We start from the raw sequence: 23,578 nt of genomic DNA on the forward strand, positions 1-23,578 counted from the left end.
TGGCCCCTCCGTCTGATTGGCCGTGCGCATGTGCGAGCGTGTGCGCATGTGCGTATGAAATGCAGGCGCTAGCGTACACAAAGCCGGCAGCTGCAGTTACAGAAAATTGAGCTGCATAAATGGAATTAGTTCCAAAGCCTAGCGGCACCGCGACAATGTTGGGAACATTTTGAATTCAAGCCAGATGAACGCGGCCATCCCGCTAACACCAACGATCTGGAATGTTGAATTTGTATGAAGTCTCAACAAAGAAAATAAAGCTTTTAGAAAAGAGATGTTTCTGACTCTGGTTCATATGTGTTGCCAGCTGAAATATTTGAATCACTGAAGTCATTATCTACTGGAAGGCTCTTGCCAATTTATCTAGTTATATCTAGGTGTTGACTCATCTTCTGCCCAGCAGTTTATTATCCCATTATTAATGTTACGGTGCTGTTTTTGTGCACAGGCTCGTAACCTGGCCGTCTATGTGGAGTTCCGCAGCTCAGACGAAGAAACTGCCAAACCTTTAAAGGTAATATGGTGTCCAAAACAAGTCAACAATTTTCTCCTTGCCATGAAAAGGTAGTTGAATGTTGAATGATTTGTCTGTCTAGTGCATTTATGAGAAGCCAGGGGGTCCAGTGTTAACCTCAGCAGCCTGTTCCACTGTCCTGCATCACTCTCAGAACCCTGACTTTTACGATGAGGTGGGCTAACTACATGGAAATAATCAAGCTTTCAATAAGAACACAGAACATATGTTTCTTCTATGCCTAAACAGGTGAAGATCGAGCTTCCTACCCAACTTCACGAAAAGCACCATTTCCTCTTCTCATTTTACCATGTCACATGTGACATCAACGCTAAGACGAACGCAAAGAGGAAAGAAGCCCTTGAGACCCCTGGTGAACTTCATTAGCATGTCGCGCATCAAGTTGCATGGTTGTTGTTATTTTACTATAATATATCCTGACTTTTTAGTTGGCTACTCTTGGCTGCCTCTTCTCAAAGAAGGTCGTCTGTCATCTCAGGAGTTCAACATCTCTGTCTCCAGTAACCTGCCTCCTGGTTACCTGGCCATCAAAGAGGCCAGCAACAGCAAGGTAAGAAGCAATTTAGAAGATTAAGAAATGTTTTAATATTGGCTTAATCATATGAAAGTGTTCGTAAACCCATTTCCTCATTAGGTCAAGCTTGCGCTGATTGTAATTAGCACAGGTAAACGTCCCCATTATCCACATAAGACTTGAAGGCACAATTACACAAAGAAGAGATGACATTTGGGTTAAATTAAAATACATTCTTGAATATAAGGCTAAAGTGCTAATATGAGACTGTAAATTTGATCACAGGCATGTTTTTGGTCATCACATCATCATATGAAGGCATATTGACAAAATAGTTAAAGATCTGGAAGGTTCTCATCAAGACCTTTAATTTAAGGTATGACTTAATTTGGTTTATTGCAAGTAGGGATGGGCGATATGAAATTTTATTTTTTGTTTTATGAGAACGATAATTTGACAATATTGTATAAAAAATCGTGTACTTTTCAACTTGCTTCCCTGGACATTTATCCAGGACATTGCACAAGAATATTATTTTAAAATATTTAACAGTTAAAAGCTTCAAGTTATGTCCAGGCTATATACAGGAGAGTGTGCCACATCAGGTTTGCACAATAGCATTTTAGTAAGCTTTAGTTTAAAAAAACAAAACAAAGCATGTAAACAAACATCCACAAATTAATTAAATATTTTAAACCAAATAGACAAGTTTGTCACTACAGCACACAGTGGCATATATATTTGGCTAGAACACTGCAGAAAGAAATGTACCGTATTTTCACGACCATAAAGCGCACTGTATTAAAAGGCGCAGTCTCAGTTACGGGGTCTATTTCTGCATTTAACACATACATAAGGCGCACCGTATTATTGGGCGCAGGCATGGTAAAACATACGCTAGCTTAAAACATACGGTAGCATACATGCACGCTAAAACAATGTTTTTTTAAAAAGGCAGCGGGAGCAAAACTGAGTTTGGCTGTACTTTATTTAAGTATTTAACAATGTACTCACGTTATTTTTTGATCAATCCTCATCCACAAATCCATCAAAGTCTTCATCTTCTGTATCCGAAATGAACAGCTGGGCAAGTTCTCAATCAAACACGCGAGGTTCCCTCTCGCACTCGTCGGAGTCAGTCACGTTGCCGTGCGGCTCTTGAGAAATGATGCCGGCTTTTACGAAAGCTCGAACAACAGTGCAAGCAGAAACGTTAGCCCAAGCATCCACAATCCATTCACAAATTGTGGCATAACTTGCACGCCGCTGCCTCCTAGTCTTAGTAAAGCTGTGTTCGCCGTCTGTCATCCATGGCTCCCACGCTGCTCACTTCACTTTGAACGCCCTGTTTACACGGATGTCCAGTGGTTTGTCAAGCCTCCCGGAATGATGGCAAGCTTCCTCACTTGCTGCACATGGCAGAGTTATTGCACTCAGTCGAATGGTGACTTGAGACGCTTCTCCCGGCTGTTCTTTGCTTATCCATTGCTCGAGTTGGTACTTCCAACTCGGGCCACCTCGCCTTGTTTCCGCGTTTTGTTTTTTATTTTTTTCCGCGGAAACTCAGCTTCGTCTTCTTGAGTTGGCGAAGCTCGTTTTCCTGCTTCCTCCACTTGCGAACCATGGATTCGTTGATCTTAAATTCTCTCGCGGCTGTTCGATTCCCATGTTCCTCCGCGTAACTGATAGCTTGCAGTTTAAACTGTGCTTCGTAAGCGTACCTCTTGTAGGTGCCATTTTCGGGGGTCCTTAGCCAAACCGATGTGGTTTTGCACTATGCACACCCCGGTGCTATATACCTACTGGGGGCGTGGCTTTAGCGTCCTCCTTCACGCACCCTTCTCCCTTTACGTCCGCATGCTGTCCTCAGCCACGTCCGCTTTTCCTCTGTATAACCAGCGTGTCTGCAGGAAATGCTCCCAGTCAGTCAAGCGGTCAAAAAAAAGTCAAGCGGCGCGCTCATCACACAACAACATTTATAGATGTTGGAACTCAGTGCACACATAAGGCACACCGCAATATAAGGCGCCCCGTCCATTTTGGAGAAAATGTAAGACTTTTACGTGCGCCTTATGGTCGTGAAACTACGGTAGTTTATGGCATTCTTTAGAATTGCGGTTGCCAACGTTTACTTGTTTTTGTCATATAATACATGTTTGGTTAATGACTCAGCAAGGGTTTTCTGAGTGTGTTTTGTAGATTCTCTAATCTTTCCTTTAACGGAAGTCGTGGATGGATGCTTGAATGGATACTTTATTCATCCCAGGAGGGAAATTAGATTCACTATCTTAATAACAAAGTTTCAAAATGTCTAGGTGTTTCTTATGAAGAGTAAAATGTAAAAAAGATCAAGCTTTACACAAGCACACAAACGTAATTTTGAAATGATTGTATGTGACGTCTTGACCGCGGAATCGTTTTTTTTTTTTTTTTTTTTTTTTTTTTTTTTTTTTTATTCCTGGTGAAGTTTAGCAGCTGATATTGGTAACAAAGTACATTGTTCAAATAAGTCAAGCAGTGGGTGATGGGTAACGGGATAGCGAAATACAGTATTTAGTTAAAAAAGCTGTGGCAGGAGTAGGGCTATGCTCGTTAGCTCCTCCATTAGCTTCATCAGCAGTCGGGATGACTATGAGAGTGCACAGTTCTTTCTAAATGTGATCCAAAATGAATAATCCTCCAGTGAATATGGAATCGTAACAGCGCCGTCCATTGTCTTCGTTTCACTTTTAAACTGGCCGCGTATGGGAAGGCAGCACATATATCGGTGGCCAGTGTCATTTTCCTGTTGTGTTTCACTGAGGTCCATTGTTTTAATACACCCAGTTAAGCTACTAAACTGGAAAAAAAAAAGGTTGCTCGACTCTCCAGTTTGAGAGCGAAATTTTATATTGCCACTGAGTCACGTGACGGAATCGTGTACGCTGATGAGGACTTTCATGCACTTCCTCCTTTCTCTCCTCCTCATATGCCGTCTATGCACCTGTTCGGTTTTCTTTTAGAGACCGTATGAATACACAATAATGTAAAAGTCCATATCGTTAAAGCAACGTTCACGATTATTTCGAAGGCGATATATATTGCCCTCCCATAGTTTCAAGTTGATTTTTTTATCTTCTTTCAAGGAGAATTTAGATTTTAGGGAATCTCTTTAACAATCTCCTAACTCCTTTACTTGAGCATAATTTGCAGTTGGCCAACAAAGTGTTGTCATCCGTGTTTATCTTAAAATATGAATGTCGTAGTATCGGAGCATATATTTCAAGTCCGATTATGAGTACCGTTTTTAATACAGATTCTGTTATGGTACTGTAAATTTTAGAACTTAGGCGATCCCCTAGTGTATCATGATCCTAATGTCTTTTTGTCTTTACAGAATGGCGCTGATGTTAAATGGGTCGATGGGGCAAAGGCCATCTTCAAAGTGTCAACCAATGTCGTGTCAACGGTTTACACTCAGGTAACATTTGTCTCTTTGTGCTCACTGGCCCATGGTTGGCCCAATGTCTTTTTAAGCCAAACTGAACCACATATGTTTTACAAATTCTCTTCCCTATTATATCATGCTTTTGAGTTGGAAATACACAGTACAATTTTATAGTTACTTCAAAAGGAATAAGTCCAGCCTCTGACTCGGAACTGATTCTCCTTGATTCCTGTCTGCCTGGCGCCAGGACCCCTACCTGAACCGCTTCTTCCAGCAGTGCCAGAAACGAGAGCTGGACCTCTCGCTACCTCCTACCTCCAACTTCATTAACTGCCTGAAGGTTAGAGAAAAAAAAAAACACTTCCAATCCCACTCTTATTTCTTAAAAATAAAAGATCAAACTGCTCCGTGCCTAATCAGTAAAAGTATGTCAGACTTCATTTTCCTTTCCGCCTCTGAACGGGTTTATGAGCCTATTTATTTTATTCACTCTTGTTCTCGTCTACCTCCTCCTCCTTTTCCACCATCCTCCAGGGTCTCCTCAGTATGGAGAGAATCCCAGTGATCATCAGATTTCTGCCAGTGCTTTTCAACCAGCTCTTCAAGGTCCTGACTCAGAATGACAACGATGAGGTCACTACTGCCACCACCAGGTAAACAGTGACACTGAGAGCTTCTTTTAGGCTTATTTAGCTGACAGCCTTACACGGCGGACATGCACACACATATACACACACGTCCCCGCCCCCACACACACACGGATTTCTAAAATGTGAGAGACCCCCCCTCACACACAACAACAACAAAAATGTTTGTGCTTCCTGTTCTTATTGTGTGTGGTTTACTCGAGATGACCACACACAACGTCTAACATCGGAATTTATTGGGAAAAATGCTCAAATTCAGCCTGATTATCAGTATGTTTATACCCCGCTTTAGGTGCAGATCATGCTCTTTGGTGTTGCTGAAATACAATTGTGGCCATCTAGCCTGCGCCACAACGTAGATAAACAAAATTGCTCAGATTCTTTTTTTTTCTCTTTTCTTCTGTCCACATCCCCTTGTTGCTAGGCAGAATTGTATACACCTCAAAGATTACTGCCTCATAGGCCACTAAGAGGAATGGGCAAATGGCAGTTACACACACGTAAAAGAACAACAGGCTTGTGTTCCTAGTCATGTCAACATTTTGTTCCTAGGCAGAATTCATTGGGCTCATCATTTGTGCCCTATATGCTGACTGAGTTGTTTTAACTATAATTTTCCAATTGAATCACTGCTCTGTACTACATATAAAAGACAAACGGTACTGTGTGCTGTGGTGATAGAAGTTTCTTTTTTCAGAGTGCTGGTCCACATTGTTTCCAAGTGCCATGAGGAAAACCTTGATCACTATCTGCACTCCTATATTAAGGTATGCTTCACACTCGCCTGTGGCATGCGTGTGATGAATGAAATTATCCTTGGTAACAGGTGTGCCTCGCACGTGCAGATCATTTGACGATTATGATAGCTTTTGTCTCCCGGAAGGCTGCCGAACAACTTTGCAGACGATTAAATTTGCATAAGGGGGAAAAAAAACACACAGGGCCTTTATGTGTTTGCATGTGTAGATATTTGTTTGTAGGCGCTGGCAAGAGTGTACCGGCAGTCACGCACCCAAAGAAGTATGCAAACACGTATGCAGAGAAAGAGGAAGAAAAAGAAAAGAAGCTAATTGAGTGGGACATTCAGCCGTGTCAATGAAAAATACAAGGCCTGTTTGTTTTGAGGTGGGGGGAAAAAATCTGAAAGGGAATTAGTGGGGTGAGCAGGAGGAACCACAAGAGCTGTTTCATATTGGCCGCAATGTCGTAAAACTGCTACAGAACTTGGAAGAGCTTGTGGCAGAGACAAATGGCAGGGAGGGCTCGTGGAGCTAAATGGATCTGTAGTTTCCATGGTAACAGATTGGCACGATATTCACTTCTCTCTGTGTCTTCTCTGTGAAAAGAAAGGATGGGGAGGGCTGTAATTAATGGCAGAATGGTATACTGTTTTCAAATCACCTTCCTGAATGACTCAACTGTATTATTAGCTCACATGCATCTGATTGTTTTCATTATGGACGAGCGTAATAATTAATTGATGGATAGCGATTGTTTGGAATTGTTGATTGTGTCTTGATTTTTCAGTCCATCGTCTATGCTTCTTGTCTTCATTGTGGCTGTGAGTGAGCAGGAGCTGACTTTTTAGCGAGTGGAGGGGTACACCCTCGACTGGTTGCCAGACAAACAACCACTCAAACTTACATTCACACCTATGGACAATTTAGATTTTTCTTCACTTACATCTTGAAACATCCACCCTGGACTGGTCGCCAGTCAATCACAGGGTGGTTGATTGTCTTCATCATTAGCCTAATAGCATATTTGTCTCAGTAATTTTTAACCTACGGTCACAATATCAATCAAAAATAACAATGTGCTTTGTTCCTAATTGTGGACATTTTTTTGTCTTTTCCAGCTCATATAGATTAGGCACGATTGTCTCACTAAAGTGAATGGCCGACGAGATTTCATCACGTGGCTCAAGCACATTCAGCACGTTTAAATCCCTTGTTTTGTAAAACCGATTTTCTGCAGCGATAAACACCCCAGTAGCTTTTTTTTAATAGCTTTTGCATGGTCAGTTCCTCCAGAGAGGAGCCAAGAGCTGCTTAAATGCCGCAGTGATAAACAGTTGTTGAGTGGGCTTCGTCTTGGCTCCTAGCTGTCACTGACACACCAGGACGCTTCAAATGGGTAGCCATGCTTGATGTATTTCCACTCTAATACAGTGTTCTCGTGCCACAATGCCTGCATACCGTAATGGTTTTGTCCACCAACCTACTTCCATCATCACTGCATTTTACAGGGGGAAAAAATGGTTCCATACATGCAACTTAAATGATGCAGTAGGTTTTTCAAATGCCAATACTCCTCCACTTGCCATGACTACCGCTGTGCTTGACTAGTGAGTGTGGATTGAACATGCAGCCTTTACCTGAACACTCACTTTTTTTTTTTTTCCATCAACCAATCTGCGGACCACGTGTGTGCCGGACTGTGGACAGGCAGCCCTACGGATATACGATGATCTGTTGCACCACTATTAATTGTGCATGTGCTTTATGTGTCTTCTTTGTGTTTGTGTGTAGTACGTGTTCAAGTCAGAGGCCCATGGTTTCAGGACAGTGCATGAGGAGTTGGCAAAAGGCATGACCTTTGACCTGAAGAGCAACGAGCAAGCAGCAGTTAGGAATGTATTGAAGGTTCGTCTCTCATAGCTTTATTAAGTGTTTAAATGTGCAATTTTTAAATACAGGATAGCATTATTAACAACAATTGTGTTGATGACGTCCCTTTTCAGTTTTCCTGGTTCTTCTTCGAACTGATTGTCAAGTCCATGGCCCAACATTTGGTTGACGCAGACAAAGTAAAGGTAAGCTGGCGTGCTGAGATTCAGAACTGGATTGATAAGAATGTGCCATGCAGACATAGTGTATTCCATGACTGGCACATAAAGAGTGATATTCCGTCTTTTTACGTCAGCTCCCCAGGCCGCAGCGTTTCCCCTCGTCTTACCAGAGCCGCGTGGAGACTCTGGTAGAAACGGTGTCGGAACACATCTTCTGGAAGAACAAAGACCTGGTAGAGGAGTCACGTAGTGCCAATTCGGCTGTGGCAGCTTTTGTCAAGGTGGGATATTACTTTATTGATTTTCATCCATTTTTTTATGTTAGGGTCTTGGGTGAGCTAGAGCCTATGCCAGCTAAGGCCTGGTCCACACAAAGATTTTTTCAGTCTTAAAAGATTTTTTATCTGTTATCGACCCTACACATAAAGTTAAAAGAAGTTAAAAGAAGACAATTTAATTGTTTTCGTCGTCATGTGTGTGGTGTGCTCCGAGAATCCCAATCCGGCACACCACAGACATAAAGATCCTGTTCTAGAAATCTCGCATGATCACACGTGATAAAAAAAACAAAAAATGAAGAAGAAACTGTAAACCTTATTTCCCGAAGGTTTACGGATCCTAGAGCCTTGTAAAATTGTAAAAGACGACTTGCTTTGGAAAATAATTCTTCCCGTCTGGGGAATCCACTTTTCTACAAAAAAACAACATCAGGTGTTTATTTGTTTGTTCTTTTTTATATTCGTCAATTCAATTGTATGCACTTCAAGGACAAGATATTTAATGTTCAAGCTGATAAACAATTTTTTTTCTTTTTTCAAATATTCACTCATTTTGAATATGAGGCTTGTAACATCTTCCAAAAATGCTGGGACACCACTACTGGTACATCACCTTTCCTTTTAACAACACTCACTGAGCGTTTGGGAACTCATACATTTTAATTGTTGAAGCTTTGTATGTGGAATTCCATCCCTTTCTTGCTTCATATACAACTTTAGTTGCTCAACAGTCCGGGGTCTTTGCTGTCATATTTTGCGCTTCGTAATGCACCACACATTTTCAATGGGAGACAGGTCTGGACTGTTCTCAGGCCAGTCTAGTGCTTGCATTCTTTTACTACTAAGCCACATTGTTGTAACACGTGCAGAATGTGGCTTGACATTTTCTTGCTGAAATGAGGAAGGACGTCGCTAAAAAAGATGTTGCTTGAATAGCAGCATATGTTGCTCCAAAACCTGAATGTACCTTTCAGCATAAACTGTGCCTTCACAGATGTGAAAAGTTACCCATGCTATGGGCGCTAACGCACCCCTATACCATCACAGATGCTGACTTCTGAACTTTGTGCTGATTACAATCCCGAGGGTCATTTTCCACATTGGCCCAGCGGACACGACGTTAATGAGTTCCAAAAATAATTTTAAATTAGCAAACTTTTCCACTTTGCATATAAGATCGGGCCCAGAGAAAGCTGGCGGCGTTTCTGCGTGTTGTTGCGAGAGAAAGCATGCATGGAGTGGGGATCTTCTTCTCTTAACCCTACGTTTGCGGTTCCAGCGTTTGTAGGGGCGGGACTTTCTTCACTCCTTCCCGATCTCGGGGGTGGGGGGGAACCACTGGGGTGCCCTCCCAGGGAGTATCGGTGGTGTGATGGTGACTCGTTTGGGGGGGGGGGGGGGGGAGGGTCCACCTTCCCCACTCGGGAGGTGGAATGTGGGGGGGGAGTCCCGGGGTCGGTGCTGCGGGTCTGGGTGGGGCAGTCCGGCCTGATGGGCCCGACCTGCAGGAGCCATGCTTCTTAATCACTCACTTAGCACACGCTCACACCACTCAATCTCACTAATCACATCTGGGCACATATACATATCAAAAGGTTCCTGGGGGACTGGTATGGGGTCGGGAGGGTGTGGGTGTCGGACCGGGTTTCAGCACGTCTGTGCTGTTTCCCGGTCCGTGCGCCCTGCCCCTCCGCCCTGCTTGCCCCCCTGGATTTTCAATGCATCACACACACTTATCCCCATGTTTTAATGCACCACATACACCCATCTCTGGGCGACGGTGGGTCGTGGGTGTGTGTGTGTGGGGGGGGGGGTAGTGGTTTGCTGTTAGGCAGCAGTGCCTGGGATCCCCCCCTCCAGATTTTAATGCAACACACCTCTCGGGGGTCACTGATACATGGGGTTGGGCCAATGACTGCCACTCTGGTCCCTGCGGCCCCCACCGGGTGGCCAGGTGTTGAGGCGCCTCGGTGGAGCCGGCGGACAGCCCTGGGTCCCTCAGTGTGGGACGTGTCCCCTCCACCGGGCTGCTCTCGGGTGGACCCCTGGGCCCGATCCCGCCCCTCGATTGATTGGGTGGGGTACTCTGCCTCCGCTGTGTGGGCACAGCAATAACAGGATACTTCTGTCAGTCTTTGTGCATGTAAAACAATGTCAATTCACCTGCATGTGTCCGCAGGTACACACCCCTGGGACTCTTTCACTGGGTGTGGGGCCACTCACTTATTGTGACAAATAACTCATGAACGTATTGCTTATGTATCCCCTCACTCGTTCTCTCTTCCTGTAGACTTTTATAATTTACATAGTCCCACCACACTTCAGTTGTCCAGCCGGGTTCACGACCCTTGTCCTGCATGCTTCTTCTCCTGTCCTTGTCCTCTTCTATCTTGTCCTGTCCTTCCCTCACAGGGTGTAGCACTACAGCCCCACGCAACACTCCTATTTAATGTTTCATTGTTGTACATAATGTCATGACTTACTTTTCTCATCCTGTTTACAATTAGCGCTTTGTCTTTTGTCTTCGTTTCTCTCTCCCCTCTAGAAACTTTGTTCTGTTCGACTGATCGACTCTGGTTCTCAATAAACTTCAATTAGAATACTAAGAAACCACAGCAGAAGCTTTAAAACTCCACTGTGACACAGTAAAACTGTTCCGGCATAAAAGGGATACAGATCCTCCATTCTGCTTGACCAAACAGCCGACCAGGACAAAATAAATAAATACATCAGGTTTTCTTTTGTTTTTTTTTAGCATTCCTCAACTTTACCAGTCTTCTGTTGCCTCTGTCCCAGCTTTTTTGGAATGTGTTGCAGGCATCAAATTAAAAATGAGAGAATATGAAGAATGCGCCGGTTTTACTCAGTGATTTGCTTCAATAACTACATTGTGTCATGAATTATGTCTCCGTAGCGTTGCTTCACACTGATGGACCGAGGTTTCACCTTCAAATTGATCAGCAACTACATTAACATGATCACTGCAACCGACAGCAAGGTGACAGCACAACATAGAATGCTTGTTTAAAAACAAAGTTGTTTGTGGTTTGTATCTTATCTATCTTGTTTTTTATAGGTGCTGTGCGAGCTGAAGTTTGAGTTTCTGAGAGAGGTGTGTAACCATGAGCACTACATCCCCCTCAGTCTGCCCCTGCCCTCTGCTTGCATCACAGGTAATAGAGGGGCCGTTTTCCATTTGTGTTGATAATCACACCCTCACTGTCATTTGTCTGTTGCGGTAACGAGCGCTCTCTCTCTTTCCTACCCTGTCACCTCTTTCTTGATGTATGTGTCCATATCAGACCATGCATCCCCAGAGTCACAAAGCACTCATGGTAAATATGTGCACTCTTGTTTGTGTGTCCAAAACAGTTCAGGGAAATACCGTAATATTTACTTTCTCGAATAGCTTGTTTCTTTTATAATGTTGCCCCTGATGAAAAGCAAATGTGTGTGCTTTATTGAAGCCTCGGTGCCAGAGTACAACCTGACCGGAGAGTTCTGCAGGAAGCACTTCCTCACGGGTCTGTTATTACGAGAACTGGGGCTGGCCTTGCAGGACGAGCAGGACCTCAGGCACCTGGCTTTGGCCACTCTGAAGACCCTCATGGCCAAACACTCCCTGGATGCACGCTACTCCACCAAGGTAGACAACACAAGTATTTGGGCTAGTCCTTTCTATCCCTACAGCATAATCAGAACTTTTTTACATTTGTGTACTTCTAACTGAAAGAACGAGATCCCGGATACAAGCGGCCAAAATGAGTTTTCTCCACAGGGTTGAACTGACTACGGTACTGGTAAATACAGCATATATACTTATCTTTAAATAGAGATTTTGGATCCATGATGGGGACCTCTATTGATTTCGTTATCTCAGTAAAGTCGGTCTACATCGACTGTTCGTCATCCATCCATTTTCCGTACCGCTTGTCCTCACTAGGGTCGCAGCCGTGCTGGAGCTTATCCCAGCAGACTGGGTGAGAGGCACTGAACTTGTCGCCCGCTAGTCACACGGCACATATAAACATACAACCATTCCCACTCACAACCATTCGCACTCACATTCATACCTGCGGGCAATTAAGAGTCTTCAATTAACCTACAATGCATGTTTTTGGGATGTGGGAGGAAACCGGAGTACCTGGAGAAAACCCACGCAGGTACGGGAAGAACATGCAAACTCCACACAGGCGAGAGCGGATTTGAACCCGGGTCCTCAGAATTCTGAAGCAGATGTGCTAACCAGTTCCCCACCGTGCCGCCTGACTGCTCTTGAGTTTTCTGGAATGCAATGAATTACTGTAGAAGATTGTGCTCCACCCAAATGAAACCCAATACATCATCTGCAACATTTGTTCCAGTTACAAATGGTAGCACAGGAGACAGTTGCTCAGCTGTTTCTAATTACCTGCTTCCAAAAAGCGTCGCAATATGATTATTAACAGTGATCTATTTGGAACAATCAGATCACACAATCAGCTGTCTTTTATCACCACCATTATTTCCAGGAAAAGCAGGCAAGAATCGCATCACTTTACCTGCCTCTGTACGGTCTGATCCTGGACAACATGCCTCGCTTCTTTCTCAGGGAGCTTTTCCCTATTTACTTGACCGCTAGTGATCAGGTAGAGTACACCGGACAAACACATACAGTATGTATGAATTAAAAGCTGTAAGATGAGGTTCACTTTACATTAAACCGTCTTCTGATTCTCAGGGCTCTCGAGACGACCTCAGCGTCGGGGGAGGTGTGACTGGAGGGACGCTCCCTGTTACTCGCCATGGCAACTCAGTGGATGCCTCTTTCTCCAAAGAGGTGCTCAACTCCATCACAGGTAGCGTGTGCCTTGACATTTTCTATGACGTAAAACAGAAACCTGTGGGAATGAGGTCACTGATGCCCCCTCATCATCCATCCACTAGCTTTCTCGTCTTTGGCAGTTGCTACGGGCAACCAGGCAGACTCTAGGGGCTCCCTGATCAGTGTGGACTCCAACCCCAGCAACAGTGACAGGAACAGTGAAAAGATGGATGGATGTGAGAAGGTGAGAAGCATTTGTTGTGATGCTTTTCAGTTTTCAGTCAGTATGTCTGACAAAGTATGTTGGATTGGATTTTGGATTTATCAAAGGAAAAAATTGCCAGACTGGTCTTCATCTGATTGTGGCTACACAGATCCAATTTTAATTGAGGAAAGATCTTCCCAGCTGCTTTAAATATTTTGTTTATGGTTCCCTGTGTTCTATTGATCCACAAAACTTTACTTTGTTTTTTTGCTTTACTAAGCAAGAGTATTAAAACCTCTTATTTTAAACTAAGTAACAACATAAGACAGATATTTATTGTACATCCTATATCAAGGCTTTTCATTCCTTATTCATTCACCTGCCCATATTTTATTTAGTCGGCAATATTTCTGTCAATATGCACTTTTATCCACACTGCGGTATGACATTTTCCCAGGAGACTGCATCGGGTGCAATGTATTGAGGCATTAATGCCAAAAAGCCAACCTGCTTAATGTCTCTCCAGTTTAGAATTATGGTTTCAGAGGCACTGTCAACCAGCATAGCCCCACAACATCGAGAGCCTTTAGGAACTCCGGGCGGATCTCATCCACCCCCGAGGCCTGGCCACCGAGGAGCTTTTTAACCACCTTGGTGACCTCAACCGACAGAGACAGACTCTGTTTCCTCTTTGGAAGGCGTGTCGGTGGAATTGAGGAGGTCTTCGAAGTATTCTCTCCACAACTCACAACATCCCGAGTCAAGATCAGCAGTGCACCATCACCACTATGCACAGTGTTGATGGTGCACTGCTTACCCCTCCTGAGACGCTGGATGATTGACCAGAATTTCCTTGAAGCCGTCCGGAAGTCTTTCTCCGTGGTCTCACCAAACTCCTCCCACGCTCGAGTTTTTGCTTCAGCGACCACCTTCAGCCAATACCCATCAGCTGCCTCAGGAGTCCCACAGGGCAAAAAGGCCCGATACGACTCCTTCTTCAGCTTGATTGCATCCCTCACCTTTGGTGTCCACCAACGGGTTCGGGGGTTGCCGGCATGACACACGCAGACCACCTTAACGGCCACAGCTCCAGTTATCCGCTTCAGCAATGGAGGCGCAGAACATGGTCCACTCGGACTCAATGTCCTGCGCCTCCCCCGGAACATGAGCAAAGTTCTGTCGGAGGTGGGAGTTGAATCTCCTTCTGACAGGGGATTCTGCCAGACGTTCCCAGCAGATCCTCACAATACGTTTCGGCCTGCCAGGTCGGACCGGCAGCTTCCCCCACCATCGGAGCCAACTCACCACCAGGTGGTGATCAGTTGACAGCTCCGCCCCTGTCTTCACCCGAGTGTCCAAGACATGCGGCCACAAGTCCCGTGACACAACCACAGTCGATCATCAAACTTTGACCTAGGGTGTCCTGGTCACAAGTGCACATGTGCACACCTTGTGCTTGAAAATGGTGTACGTTATGGACAATCCGTGAAGAGCACAGACGTCCAATAGCAGAACACTGCTCGGGTTCTGATCGGGGGGGGGGGGCATTCCTCCCAATCACGCCCTTCCAGGTCTCACTGTCATTGCCCATGTGAGCATTGAAGTCCCACAGCAGAACGATGGGGGGAGCACTCTGAACTGCTGTTTGGTGCATAGGCACAAACAACAGTCAGGACCCGTCCCCCCACCCAAAGGCGGAGGGAGGCTACCCTCTCGTCCTCCATGGTGTACCACAATGGACAGGCGCCGAGCCGGAGGGCAATAAGTATACCCACAAATGCTCTGCGCCTCTCACTGTGGGAAATTCCAGAGTGGAAGAGAGTCCAACCCCTCTCAAGAGGACTGATACCAGAGCCCAAAGTGTGTTGAGGCGAGCCTGACTACTGTATATGAAAATCACCTTTGTTTTTTTCTTAAGTCCCATTGGAGTGTCCTCACTTTTCTTTGCACTGGCGTAAGCACTGACCTTATAGCAGTCTGCGCCGCGTTACAGATAGCCATCCGCAGTTAAGATAAAGGAGCGTGTGTGGTCAAAATTGTTATTAATCTGAGTTAATACATGATTAATGCGATATTCTTTTGTGATTAATCATGAATTAATGCTTTTACTTTGACAGCCCAAGTTATAACCCTTTTAGCAACAGACATTTGAACACAAACGGTGGAGTAATACATGTAGACAGATAATATAATATGACTCACAGACATATGTTCTATTACTGCAGCTTACTGTGGAGCTTCGACCTGCTCCATGTATATCTGTATGTCTGTATTGTACTGCCCCCAGGTGGCCAAGTTGAAGCAATACTGTTATTGTTTTGGCCTGATCACAAAAACAGTCACTCAGCGAGTTTTTCAGCATCCAAAGAATATCATCATATTTACAAATGCTACATGGGGGGGTTCACTGTAAAACAAAAACACGATTACACTCACACAGGTCACGCCCAGACACTCACACACAGTCTCACCACAGTTTGAGCCAACCTCCCTCGAGCTCCACAGCTGAATTAAGTCACCATTTTTCTCACTAAATACATGTCCAAAAGGTGCTATTCACCTGAAAATTTAATCCATACATACAAAGAAGGTAGAACAAATAATCTCAGAAATTAAGTTATGTATAAGAATGTGAACTGACACAGGGGAAAAGTATTGAACACGCCAACAGGTGTTTATTTAATACTTTGAATAAAAGCCTTTGTTTCCACTGACAGCTTCAAGACGCATCCTGTATGGTAGCCGCATGTATTGCTCTGGTGTGATTTTGGCCCATTCCTCCACACAAGCAGTCCTCAAATCTTGAAGGTTCCATGGGCTTCTTTTATGGACATTGAGTTTCAGTTCTTTCCATAGATATTCAATTGGATTCAAGTCAGGTTATTGACTGGGCCATTCTAGCAGCTTTATTTTTTTTTCTTTGAAACTAATTGAGAGTTTCTTTGGCAATATGTTTTGGATCATTATCCTGCTGAAATGTCCACCCTCGTTTCATTTTCATCATCTTAGTAGATGGCAGCAGATTTTTGTCAAGAATTTTTCTGTACATTCGCCCATTCATCCTTCCTTCAATAATGTGAAGTTTACCAGTACCATTTGCTGAAAAGCAGCCCCACATCATCATGTGCCCACCTCCGAACTTGTATTGTGTTTTTAGGGTTATGTGCAATGCCATTTCTCCTTCAAACGTGGTGTGCATTATGGCATCCAGAGAGTTCAATTTTGCTCTCATCCGACCAGACTATATTCTCACAGTATTTAACTAGCTTGTCCAAATGTTGTTCCGCAAACTTTAAACAAGCTTTGACATTCTTTTTTGTTCAGCAATGGGGTCTTGTGTGGTGAGCGTGCATACAGGCCATGGCGGTGGAGTACATTACTCACTGTTGTGACAACAGTACCTGCTAATTCCAGGTCTTTTTGAAGCTCTCCACAGGTGGTCCTTGGGTCTTGGACAACTTTTCTGATTATTCTTTGCACTCAGCTGTCAGAAATCTTGCGAGGAGCACCTGATCCAGGCAAATTTATGGTGGTTTGATTGGCATTCCACTTACTGGAACGTTCAGAAGCTTTGATATGCGCCTGAAACCAATGTTTTGCTATGTTTTGTTATGTTTTGCAACAATTAGTTTGAGACAGCTCTCTGCTCTTACCCATCATGAGATGTGTGTTGACTCACACCTTGGGAATGAGACATTTTTGTAGGCCATCAATTAGGACTGAACCAACTGACCATTTACACTGACAAGGGACTGGATTGCTGTTTAATTATTGATAGAGTTTAGCTTTTGTCTTGGGTTTCCATGCCGTTTTGCACCTCCCTTTCTTCAGTTGTTCAATACTTTTTCCCTGTGACATTTCACATTTTTGCACACAACTTAATTTCTGAATTTATTTGTTCTACTTTCTTTGTATGTATGTATTACTTGGGTTGTTCCTAACATCGGGTGAAATTGTTTAAACTGTTGCGACTGGGTCTGGAACATAACCCCAATGATGAATAATGCGGGTTCACTGTATTTGACATTGTTGCTGTATTTCCTCCTGTGCATGTGTTCAGTTTGCTCGTCCTCAGTCGCTCATAGGCTATGGGTCTCGCTGTGACAAGCTGGACCAGGCCGAGACGCGCAGCCTCCTCATGTGCTTTCTGCACATCATGAAAACCATATCTGAAGGTAAGAAGAAAAGGCATTAAGTATTGATTAGTCATGAACCACTGCAGTTCGGACTGTTTGCTGACTTGTTTGGGTTTATCTACATAATTGGGATCACTTTGCATAACTGCAAAGGAGTTTGAGAAACAGTGAAAATAAAATAAAAATAACGCTACAAGTTTACCAAACAATGACATAATCAATGTTCTCTCCCATTAACACTTTATTTTGTTATGACATTATTCCTGTCATATTTTGTCTTGATTCTTGTAATTGAAAATTGATTCACTTACGACTTTGACTGTTTTTTTGTTTTGTTTTGTTTGTTTTTTAATCATTTTATGACTTTGTTGTTATTTAACGAATTTATTCTTTTGACATTATTACTTTTAAATACCTGATTTAGTCCTATTATATTATTGTACATTTGCTTTTGCGGAAAAATACAACTTTGTCCCAATAACTTTAGGATTTCTTGTCTTACATTACAACATCAACTTAAAGCTGTATCCTGTACTGTATTGTGTATTGTACTTTTTCAAGCTTCTCTAATAAGAATTTGTAAGAAATGGAAAAAAAATATTTGCTATGCTTTGCTTGTCCCAATAAGATTTCTTTCACCCGAGTCAAGTCACTTGATTTTTTCTGCCGATCTCAGTCCAATCCGATACCTCGACAGTGCAGTAAGAAGAAAATAATATATATTGTTTATCATTAGTTTGTCAGTTTGTGACCTAGGTGACCAAAAATTAAGAAAATAAAGAAATCTGACCTTTTTCAGACGATGCCGATCAGCTGAAAATTACGATGGCCCCGATTTCCGATCACGTGATCAGAGCAACTCTAGTATTAGTTACACAGTAACATCTCATTGATTAAAAGCATTTAAAAACAAAGAAAAAACAGCTTATAAACATTTAAAACAAAAAGGAAAAAATATATAATAATAGTACAATTAAAACAGCATACAGTGCAAGAAATATCATTTAAAAGTGGAAATGCTCTAAAAAGCATGGGGAAAATTATTAGTTTTAAACCCGGACTTAAAAACATGCACATTTGGGGCTGATGTCACTTCTGTTGGCAACTTATTCCATTTGTGTGCAGCATAATAGCTAAATGCCGCTTCACCATGTTTGCTTTGGACTCTGTGCTCCACTAGTTGACCTGAATCTGTCGATCTCAGAGCCCTACTGGGTTTATATTCCATTACCATTTCATTAATGTATTCAGGACTTAAACCGTTTAGTGATTTATAGACCAGTAGCAGAACTTTAAAATCTATACTAAAGTTGGCTGGAAGCCAGTGTAAAGATTTTAGAATTGGAGTAATATGCTCTGACCTCTTTGTTCTGGTCAGAACCCAAGCTGCAGCATTGTGAATGAGCTGCAGCTGTTTAATGCTCTTTCAAGGGAGTCCAGTCAGAAGTCCATTACAATAGTTAAGTCTACTTGAGATAAAAGCATGGATGAGATTCTCCTGGTCTGCTTGACACATGCAAGTCTTAACTCGGGATATGTTCTTAAGATGGTGGAAGGCAGTTTTATTAATTGATTTGATATGACTGTTGAAAGTCAGGTCGGAATCTATCAGAACACCAAGATTTCGGACTTGGTCTTTGGTTTTTAAAGAGAGTGACTCCAGGTATTTACTAACAGAAATTCTCTTTTCTTTATTGACAAAAACAATGATCTCAGTTTTGTTGTGGTTTAATTGAAGAAAGTTTTTGCTCATCCAGATATTTATCTGTTTTAGACAGTGACACAACACCTCAATTGAACTGTCGTCATCTGGAGACACTGCAAGATAATACTGTGTGTCACCTGCATAGCTATGGTAGTCAAAATTATAGTTCTGAAGAATCTGACCCAAGGGTAGCATATACAGGCTGAACAGGAGGGGTCCAAGAACTGACGACAATCGTCAAAATCAGTGGTGGACTACTGGTTAGAGCGTCAGCCTCACAGTTCTGAGGATCAATCCCCGGCCCCGCCTGTGTGGAGTTTGCATGTTCTCCCCGTGCCTGCGTGGGTTTTCTCCGGGCACTCCGGTTTCCTCCCACATTCCAAAAACATGGATTAATTGGAGACTCTAAATTGCCCGTAGGTGTGACTGTGAGTGCGAATGGTTGTTTGTTTGTATGTGCCCTGCGATTGGCTGGCAACCAGTTCAGGGTGTACCCCGCCTCCTGCCCGATGATAGCTGGGATAGGCTCCAGCACGCCCGTGACCCTAGTGAGGAGAAGCGGCTCAGAAAATCGATGGATGGATGGATCTATGCAATTTAGTGTCAGTGTGTGATACTTTAGAGCGGTGCAGATATTCTGTTTGTCCAATTGAGGTCGCTATCCACACACTACAAAAGTACATGCCTTTAAAAGGCAGGAGTGTTCTGCTTGAGTGACATGAACGTCAACCCATGCGAACATGCTAAAGACGTGCGATTTTGTGGCTCAACCAATCGGCACTATGCATCACAGTGAGGGTCTCAGCGTTGAAGAAAATCAAGCTAAACTTTATTTGTTCCTGTTCAGTGTCCATATTGTTATGAGTGTGTGAATTAGCTCTACCACGGGCTAAGCTTGATATTTGTGAATTTATATCATGGAAATCTGACAGAGGCTTGTGTGTTAAACGTTGGAATTCCAGTCATGTTCTTTGTATCCTTAAACAATTTAATGAGTCACCAAATGTATAAATTAAGATTACTTAGTAAAGTTTATTTTTCTGCAAAGAATAAGAGCCCATTTGACCTTATGTGAGTCATTGCCACATTAAAATCAAATAGCCCATAATCTACTGTAACTACCAGAGATGTGCACTACACTGATCTATTAAAAAAAAGAAAATCTGTGATGCACTGAATCTGCAATAAGTGAGAGGTTACGGTATGTTTGTATGAGTCTGAGTCTAACTGTATAACCACGCCTTCCCATTTGCCTTGTCTCGTCTTTTTTTCCAGATGTGCTAGTTTCCTACTGGCACCGGGCCATCCACCAAGAGATCTCGGACTTCTTTAAAATATTAGAGTAAGGGCTTCTCTTTTCGTCACTGTATATTGCACTCAGAGAGACTAACAATAGTTGGTTTATGCAGACAGTGAGGGAGACTAATTGAGAAAATGTAAATGAGGACTTCAAGACTGCTGAGGAATGGACTAAATTAAGTTGCGTGCTCAGTGTTGAAGGCAGTTTTAAAGCAATATATTGTGATTATGATTTGTTTTTGTTAGTGATGCACTGAAATTTCAGTCACCGAAAAGTGCCCAAAAGTCCATTTTTGGTTTCGGACCGAAAGCTTTTTTTCACCAAAATAAACCTACCGAAATAACATGTCACATACTGTACATTACATGTCACCTGTTGAGCATACTGACAGACGGCGCGCACGAGTGAGTACACTTAAGAGTATTGAATCATTTACTATTAACAAGCAATGCTCTATAGAGCATATCCAGGTGAATTGACTGGGAGATCACTTTCTTACACACACTCTACATCCTACCCCATGATAATGACATAGTGCCAACAATCAACCATAAATCTGAAATAAGCATAAATGTTAAATATCACTTGCATTCAACAAACCACTGGTAACATAAACACGTTAATAACGAAGTTTAACTTTTTTTTTTACTGTAGTAATTCAAAAGTGCATGTTGCGATGCATTATGGGAACCGCGTGGATTTTCCGTCATTATGCTAGAAGCTACAGTACTAGCCCAAGCAGAGCATCCTTATTGTTGCCCAACCTCACTGCTTTCTGCTGTTTGGGGGTGGAATGCTTGTTGCATGCTATTTTGCGCTGCTTCAGCTGCCTACTAGCTACAGGGAATGCGGCTAAATACGATGCCGAGCTGGAGGCGAACGTGTGTGTGCCTCGCGTCCGTTGTCAACCTAGCATAAGTCACTAATTGCCTCCATGACAGCGAATAAACTGCACTTCTGGACAAGTATCGTTATCATCACAATTCACGAAGGATGGGCGGTTGATAAGACGAGACAGACGGGAACACCAAGCTAATCGCTAAGCTATCACACGATGTTGCAAAACACCAAAATAAGTGGTACAAACGTTGGCCTGCCTGGAACCGTGTTATTGCAGACATGTATGAATGTGTGTGGGAATGCGTGAATGTGAGGCTTTGTAAAGCGCTTTGGGCACTGTGATGATGTAGATCAAGCGCTATATAAGTGCAGTCCATTTCCCATTTACCACTAGCTAACTTTGAAGAGCAAAATTGCAGGCAAATTAGTCGGTGTTTATTGTAGAAAATACTGTTATATACAATGCTAGACAGCCATACAGGGACCGTAAACTGGAAACAAATTAGTACGTCATCTCTGCAATGTCACTTGAGAAAATGTAGCTATAATTTAAAAGTACATTAATATAATAAATATTTATAATATAAGATAACATTTATTTGTCCCACAATGGGGACATTTACATCGTTTCAGCAGCAATAGTGGATACAGGAAATACAAAAAGAGCATGCAAGAGAACATATTTGGCTGCAAATGCATCCAACATTACAAGGTTGATGCAATAAATGCATCAGAATAGCAGATATTGAAGCCATAATTTATTAACGATAATAGCGTAATAGTTATGTTGTGAAATTAGCAGTTTGCAGATGTATTTTTTTATCCTATTATATAATATACTCCAATAACTGTCCGCGTTAATGCTCTTGACATACTTTTTAAAATATCGACAGTCAGACCAATTGTTCCAAAACTGAATTTCTATAGATTGGCAGCTCTGCAGTCATAGCCATAAATGCAATTTTACTAATAATTGTCATAGTTTTGATTTTATTTATTTTTATATTTTAATTAATATCAAGGCGGCCCGGTGGGCGACTGGTTAGAGCCTCTCGCTCACAGTTCTGAGGACTGGGGTTCAATCCCCAGCCCCACCTGTGTGGAGTTTGCATGTTCTCCCCGTGCCTGTGTGGGTTTTCTCTGTACACTCCCGTTTCCTCCCACATCCCAAAAACATGCATGGTAGGTTAATTGAAGACTCTAAATTTCCCGTAGGTGTGAATGTGAGTGTGAATGGTTGTTTTGTTTATATATGCCCTGCGATTGGCTGGCAACCATTTCAGGGTGTACCCCGCCCCCTGCTCGATGATAGCTGCGATGCGCTCCAGCATTCCCGTGACCCTTGTGAGGATAAATGGCTCAGAAAATGAATTAATATCAAGCACATTTTTTTTGTATGAAACGTGCTTACAAATTTGTAGTTTGATTGATAATTTCTCTGTGTTTCAGTTTTCGGCCTTGTGTTCCTCAGTTTCGGTTTTCGGTTTTGATCAAGAATTTTCATTTTGGTGCATCACTAATTTTTTTGCATTTTCTTTTGCGTTATCCCTCTATTCAGGCTCTGTCTGCAGCACTTCAGATTCATGGGCAAGCGCCACATCGCCAGGTACGTTCCGACAAAAAGGAGGGCCGCTACCTTTTTAAGTGCAACCATGCTGCACACCTGCCATCGTCTCATTAAGTCAACATACATACGCATAACGACGGGAGCATGTATAATTCATGAAGCGCATGCAAACACAGGTGAAGCAGGAATACTGATGTGTGCCGTGTATGCGTGTGCACACCCGAGACAAGAAACGAGAGATGAAAACGGGGAGGTGCGTCTTGCTGTTGTGTGGAAATTACAGCTGGTATTATTTGGCAAGCACACCATAGGGGTTGTTTTCTGACTATGTGTGTGTGCAAGACTACTGGAACTGAGCCACTGGCAGTTCTCCCTCCATCTTCTCGTTCCACCCCGGCTAATTAAATTATCTCCCACTCTCAGCGATACCGAGAGAACACGCGGCTTATACTGCGTGCACAAGCATTAAGAGAGTAAAGATAGCTGGAAGCCACGCTCACTCTCAGATGTAGCGCAGCCCGTCTGTGAGGCTGCGAGCTACTTAACATTCATCTGTGATAGCGGGCCAAGGGGAACGCGCGCCCTGTGTCTGCCTCGCCATTCGCCCCGTTTGATATTAGGTTGACTCGGTGCACCCGCCCGTTGAAGTCGCCGTGGGATGAATTACACTGGCTGTCTTTCCAGCCAAACTTACCATTCAGTTATTAATTCAACCAGTGACTGAATTGATGTTTCTTACATACGCATAATACAGACATACATCACTGTATTAATGGTCTATCCATGCTCCACCTGCATGTGAGTACATATGAGTGACTGTGAATTTATT

The 23,578-nt window shown here is 43.0% G+C and overlaps 1 protein-coding gene across 3 annotated transcripts in view; it reads left to right on the forward strand.

The window, feature by feature from the left end:
• The window catches only part of dock10 (dedicator of cytokinesis 10), an 88,167-nt gene that overhangs the window by 34,588 nt on the left and 30,001 nt on the right, over positions 1-23,578 (forward strand). For all 3 annotated transcript variants that reach the window (XM_061682549.1, XM_061682550.1, XM_061682551.1), the window contains exons 18-38: positions 449-514; positions 597-689; positions 764-887; positions 964-1,085; positions 4,426-4,509; positions 4,724-4,816; positions 5,011-5,129; positions 5,821-5,890; positions 7,655-7,768; positions 7,867-7,938; positions 8,049-8,195; positions 11,107-11,190; positions 11,269-11,365; positions 11,495-11,527; positions 11,660-11,838; positions 12,704-12,820; positions 12,913-13,030; positions 13,119-13,240; positions 17,262-17,376; positions 20,318-20,384; positions 22,741-22,788. In XM_061682549.1, coding sequence (XP_061538533.1) covers positions 449-514; positions 597-689; positions 764-887; positions 964-1,085; positions 4,426-4,509; positions 4,724-4,816; positions 5,011-5,129; positions 5,821-5,890; positions 7,655-7,768; positions 7,867-7,938; positions 8,049-8,195; positions 11,107-11,190; positions 11,269-11,365; positions 11,495-11,527; positions 11,660-11,838; positions 12,704-12,820; positions 12,913-13,030; positions 13,119-13,240; positions 17,262-17,376; positions 20,318-20,384; positions 22,741-22,788 — 2,084 coding nt within the window. The remainder of the gene's footprint in view (positions 1-448; positions 515-596; positions 690-763; positions 888-963; positions 1,086-4,425; positions 4,510-4,723; positions 4,817-5,010; positions 5,130-5,820; positions 5,891-7,654; positions 7,769-7,866; positions 7,939-8,048; positions 8,196-11,106; positions 11,191-11,268; positions 11,366-11,494; positions 11,528-11,659; positions 11,839-12,703; positions 12,821-12,912; positions 13,031-13,118; positions 13,241-17,261; positions 17,377-20,317; positions 20,385-22,740; positions 22,789-23,578) is intronic.

Source organism: Phycodurus eques, chromosome 7 (genome assembly GCF_024500275.1).
Source record: "Phycodurus eques isolate BA_2022a chromosome 7, UOR_Pequ_1.1, whole genome shotgun sequence".
NCBI classification, from domain to species: domain Eukaryota; kingdom Metazoa; phylum Chordata; class Actinopteri; order Syngnathiformes; family Syngnathidae; genus Phycodurus; species Phycodurus eques.